The 6000-nt window shown below is 51.7% G+C and overlaps 1 protein-coding gene across 1 annotated transcript in view; it reads right to left on the reverse strand.

Annotated features, from left to right (window-relative positions):
• MPZL1 (myelin protein zero like 1) overlaps positions 1-5657 on the reverse strand; it is a 39989-nt gene extending 34332 nt beyond the window's left edge. Inside the window, exon 1 of the mRNA XM_055801452.1 lies at positions 5519-5657. Coding sequence (XP_055657427.1) covers positions 5519-5651 — 133 coding nt within the window. The 5' untranslated portion in view covers positions 5652-5657. The remainder of the gene's footprint in view (positions 1-5518) is intronic.
• Between the last annotated feature and the right edge of the window lie 343 nt (positions 5658-6000).

Here is a 6000-nt window from a genome sequence, read left to right on the forward strand (position 1 = left end):
AGCCTCCCTTGTAGCATACTCTACATCACTTCCCCAGTTTACACATACGAGGTCATTTCTAGAGCCATCCCTTTGATTAGGGCAGCACCTTAGTCTGTGCCTGTGCTGACTTTGCCAAGCAGCAGGGTGTGCAGGATCTCCATGCAGCCATCGTCTCCAACACCTTCCACCCTGAAAGAGTCAAGCAATCCTGTAAAACCTCTACCAGAAAACTTCAAGACATAGTTACCAGTCAGATTTTAAAAATTCTGCAGCACCTACAGCTTTATAGAGTTTTATTACCAAGAGGGAGCCTCGTTCACCGTCTTTCACTTGCACACATTACAAAACCAAGTTACTGAAAAGCGTAACAGCTGGGCAGCAGCCAACTGAAGATAAACACCTCTGGCACTGGCCATTTCACCTACCTGGAGTTCACCTGCCCTGATTTACCTCCACCTTGTGAAATGAAAGTGCTTAGGAAAGTGTCACCAGCCACCACCCACAAAACTGCTGCACTGCCCAGAGTTTAATCCTCCCTTAAGGATCAGAACCTCAATCTGATTTCAAACACTGAAGGTAGGGTGTAACCAATGTGCCAGGGCAAACTCCCTTAACATCATGCGTGTAAAGCACCAGCAAACATATCGCAAAGCATCTTCTGCGGGGCTGGAGGTAAGGAGTTCAAGAGAACAACCAGCCTTCCTGTTTTACCTGCACACTTTAAGCCAAAGCAACAGCACCAACTGGAAAGTGCCAACTCAAGAGCTAAATAAAAATGCAGGAGCTGAAAGGCACAGCAGCACAAGGGAACAATATACGAGGGTTGTGGGCTAACCCCAGTGGGCAGCTCAGTCCTCCCTGCTGCCCGCTCGCTACCCCCCCCCCACCCACCCCCCCAGTGGGATGGGGGAAGAGAATCAAAAGATTAAAAGTGAAAAAACTCACAGGTACAGACAAAGACGGTTTAACAGGTGAAGCAAAAGCTTTCACTCTCTGCTGCCCATTGGCTGGCAGCTATTCAGCCATCTCCAGGGAAGCAGGGCTCCATCAGGCCTAACGTGACTTGGGAAGACAGATGCCCTAACTCCAAACAGCCCCTCTTCCTCTTTCTTCCCCACCAGCTTTTATTGTTGAGCATGATGTCCTGTGGTCTGGGATATCCCTCTGGTCAGCTGGGGGCAGCTGTCCCAGCTGTGTCCCCTCCCAGCTCCTCGTGTCCCCCAGCCCGCTGGCTGCTGGGGCAGGGTGACAAGCAGAAAAGGCCCTGGCGCTGTGTAAGTCAACGTAAAACAAGTAACCAATGTAAAACCTTGGTGTGTTATCAAGGCTGTTTTCATCACAAATCCAAAACATAGCACCATACAAGCCACTATGAAGAAAGTTAATTCTATCCCAGCCACAAAGAGTACCAATACATTTCTTTGATATAAACAACTTCAATTTAAAAAAAAAAAAAGTGGCTTTTTCAGGACGTGTTACTTTTTCAAGTAACAGAACGGTCCTGCCACTTTAAAGATAAAAGATTGGGCAGGGGGGTGTGGGTGTGTAGGAATAAAAAAATCTGTACAACTAGGTGAAATCACCTGAAGGGTCATCTTTCAACCACCTCTGACAGCAAACAAAACTGACATTGACCCTGCCTCGAGATCCATACCCATAGCACGCTGGATACAGCTTACCGCTAAACCCTAGTCTGAGTGAACACTTGCTCTTCTAAGTAACTGCTCTTTTGAGATGACAGTAAATCAGTGAAATTAAGAGTTCTCCAAGCCTCTTCGCCAGCAGCAAAGCTGGTTCAGAACTTCTTGTCCTCTCCTGCCACAGCTTCCTCTTAAACAAGACGTTAGCATCCTCTCCATTGTGCTCACCACTACCTGTGGGGTCACACCAACCCAGATCCACAAACACACACAAAAAAGACAGACAAAAACCATAGGATGCAGATGTTTTCATACCCAGACCTTCCAGCTTTCTGATGTATTCCTAGGATATCCTGAGTTAGCATTCAATAGTTGGAAAAAAAAATTGTATTTTTTTTCTTGCAGACTGTTTACTGTTAATTACATGTAGGTGGTAGAAAGAGCCATGTAAACCACATCATATCACATTCTGAGAACTCCCACAATGAAGAACATTTACTATCTACTATTATCAGTCAGGATAAAGTAAGTCCAGACAGACAGTGGAATTGCTGCTTAACACAATCGGTTGCAATTCAGATAACAAGAGACACACACATTGCTACTTACACAGAGGGGCCAAAACCCAGCCATTTTACAAGTCGGCACTAAACCACATTTTATTATCACCAAAACATTAAGCTAATCTTTTCAGCATACTCCAAGAACTTCTTGCTGCTGCAAGTGAGGTGACCTGAGCAGCAGCTCCACCCTCAACCCAACCAGCAAGGAGAAGAGTTTATCTACCTTATCACTTTCTCCCTTTGCCGAAGAACCTGCTTAGCACTGCAGGCAAGGAAGTCTTCCCACCTGCAGCATCAGTGGGCTCTGCCTAAAAGAACTAACAGCTCCTGACAGGGCGAATACAGCAATACTGACTAAACCTGGCACGAACATGAAGTGAGCATTGGAACACCGACTTACACTGTTATTTTCAGGAAACATTTCAAGCAGCAACTGAAACGTGCAGGTGAGCTCAAAGCAGTAAGAGGCACTTGAGCTATCTAACATCTCAATACCCCTCTGCTTATTACTGACCTGTGCATATGTGCACATGTACGTGAGTGTATATAAAAGGGGTAGTAGGAGAACGAAAAGAAAAAGAAGAAAAAAATATGGCTTTTGTTGGCATCAAAAAGAATAGTAGAAATATCAGTAATGACTAGGCATTCTTTGAGACTTTTAGAAGCAAACAGGCACCACCCTCACGTTAGAGACAGATACAAGTATTGCTTTAAGTGATACCTGTCTTACAAATTCAGGATCGCAAAATAATGTATTTTCTTGACATTCTTGACTAGTTGTTCAAGGCTCACCCACCCATGCAAGAGATTATACCTAGATTAACTACTACTGCTACAAATGTCCACAGATCCCAAACAGTACCTTTGACAATGATCCTTCATTCTTACAAGTAAACGAAGCAATCAGATTTTCAGGTGACTGAGCCTAAACAAGCAAGATGAATGCACACATGCAGGTACACACAAGAAAATAAGCTTTAAAACCCGTTATCTGCACTTATCTGTGAAGCAACAGTGACCCACTTGGCTTGGCAAAGCAGACTGTGATGTGAAACTGGGCCTGTACAACACAGTCCCCTAAATGACGTTTCTGTCTCACTGCAGGTTATTTGCCACAGAAACAGGTCTGTCGTCAAGCACATGAAGAGGCAGAAGAGGAGCCACAAGCCACAGCAGTGAAGCTATGTACAACGCGTCACCCAGCCACACATCACTTCTAAGCAACCGAGTGGCAACAGCCCTCTGAAAATGCCACTTCTGCCTTTGCCCCTTTGCTTGGCAGTTTTTGATTTCTGAACCTCTCGCTAGATGAAAATCCAGCATGAGCAAAGGGACTGGGAGGTGGGTCCTTAAAAAACTGCAGGAACCTGAACAACATGCTGAAAGGCAGAGTATTTATAACCCTGGGCTCTTTATAACCCCAAACTCTAGAGAAGGTCACCTTTTCCCTACCAGTCACCAAGGTACTTTGCATATGCAAAAGAGATGAAAAACCAGCACTCTGGTCACTTATTCCCATGCAAAGATGTTAACCTTGTGCCAACTCCACATGTGGACAGAAAAAATAAAAGTGCTTTTTCAAAGCATACAGGAGGATTAAGGATACGCAGCTTAAACACAAAGAGAAGAAGCCAACATAGGAATAACTTCTGATTTGGAGTTAGAAAAAAACCAGCAACAGTTGTAGGGATGGGAACAGAAATACGGTTAAATGCAGTTCAACACAGATTAAGACAGTGATTTTAACACCCATTTATTCCTTTAAATTGCAGTCTCACTGTTTAGATAGTCTCCACCCTAGGGAGGGTCTCTTCCAAAAGAATATCTTGTAGACTTCCTTGGTTTTAAGATACTATATTTGGTTACATACCTTAGACTTTATAGAATGATCTACTGCTCCCAGCTACCCATAGCATTACTGTAGTTGTACCTTTTGTTGTGGTCAGGGGAAATATGCTCCTTTCTTCTCTTGTCTCCATATTTATTTTCAAAGAACTTGGTTTTACTGTAAGCTATGCATGTATCAAGTCTAGCTACTTAATTCTAAATACTAACAAGCCTCAGCAATCTCTACTTACGTTCACTGCAGAATGCACTGAACTTAAATAAAACCAAACAATGCTATTTAGAAATAAGTAGTTTAAAGTTTCTTACCACTCAGCACAGCTCCTTATCAAGCCTCTTTCCAGACGGCCTGTTTCACAGCGTTCCATATGAACTGAGAAGGCTTCTTTAATGATTCTTACTGACATACATTGCAAAGTTTTACCCACTAAGCAATTAATGCCAACGAAAAAAAAAATCTCCAGGTGCCGTCCCGTCACTGCCCATGCCTAGCACCGACACAGTGAGCTCCCTGGGGAATCCTGTGCCCTCTTTTCGTTTCAGAACAGCTGCAAGGTAGAAGAACCCTGCGCCCTGTCAGAGCGTAAGCCACAGCCAAGCCCAGCATCGCCCTCGCCGTTTCTACCCCTCCATCGCCTTGCACGCCTTCTCCGTCTGTGTGAGTCAGAAGCACTTCATTTTGGCTGATGTAACGCCTCCTCGACCCAAATACATCGCCACTGCCCGAATCAAAGGTGTTTTCTAAGTCATTTACCACAACTGCAGCGTCCCCGCCTGCCGGGCACCCCGGCCGCGCTGCGCCTTCCCTCAGCGCACAGGGCTCCCGCCCGGCTGCCCAACTCGCCGAGGCAGAGCTGGCGAGCGCAGCCCCGCGGGGCCCACGCAGCCCGCCCGTGGGACCCCCGGGCCGGGGGCCGGCCGCGGCAGGGCCCGCGGGGTCACAGCCGCCCTCCCCGCCGGGACAGCGCGCCTCGTCCCTCAGGGAGCCCGGGCGCGGCCGTGCCGGGTGTCCCGCCGGGGCCCGGCCGGCCGGGGAGCGAGCAGGCTGCCACAGCCGGGCGGGAACACGCACCCGCGGCGCGGTTCAGAGGCGGGCGGGCAGGGGGGCACCGAGGCCGTGCCCCCCACACACACACGCACACGCACACACCCCGCTCCGGTAAGCCGGCGGCGACGGGGAACGGCACGCAGAGGGAGGAACGGGCGGGCGCCCCCCGCGCCGGCCGGGGAAGAGCCGCCCCACCTCGCCGGGCCCCGCGGCGCCCCCCACACGCCGGGCCGGGCCGGGCCCCCCCCCCTCCCCAGCGCGGATCGGGGCGGGCGAGCCCCGCCGGGCCCCAGCCAGGCCGCCGAGCCCAGCCCGCCGCCCGCCGCGCCTCGGGTAGGGTCGCGTCGGGCTGCTCCCCCCGCCGCATCCAGCTCCGCCCTGGCTACGAGCGCAGCCCCGCGGGCAAACGGCGGCCGGCCCGCACTCCCTCCATCCCTCACCGGCGGTCAGCGCGGCGGCGGCGGCCAGCAGCCAGGCCGAGCAGGGGAGCCGCGCGGGAGCGGCGGCCGCCGGGCGCCCCGCGATGTCTCCAGCCGCTGCCATCTTCCAGCCGCCACCTCCCCGCGCCCCCATTGTCCGCCCCCGGCCGCGGGCCCGCCCCCCCCCGCGCCCCGCAGCCCCCTTCCCTCGCCGGGATAGGGCTCCGCCGCTGTCACTCGCACACACCTCCCGCATCCCCCTCGCCCCCGCCCCGGCCCTGCCCCGCTCCTCCCTAAGGATTGGTCGGCGGAGCCATCCGTTAAATCCAGGCGTCCTATCAGGGCAGGGATCGTACTGGCCCGCCCCCCGAGCCGGGCACGTACTACCCCACCCACCCCCCACGCCCGGCGGGTGATGCTGCGGGAGCGCGGACGCGGGCCCACCGTGCCCGGGCGCAGGAGCGCGGCGGCATCCCCGTCATCCACATCATCTCCACCATCCC

This window comes from Falco peregrinus, chromosome 4 (assembly GCF_023634155.1).
Source record: "Falco peregrinus isolate bFalPer1 chromosome 4, bFalPer1.pri, whole genome shotgun sequence".
NCBI classification, from domain to species: domain Eukaryota; kingdom Metazoa; phylum Chordata; class Aves; order Falconiformes; family Falconidae; genus Falco; species Falco peregrinus.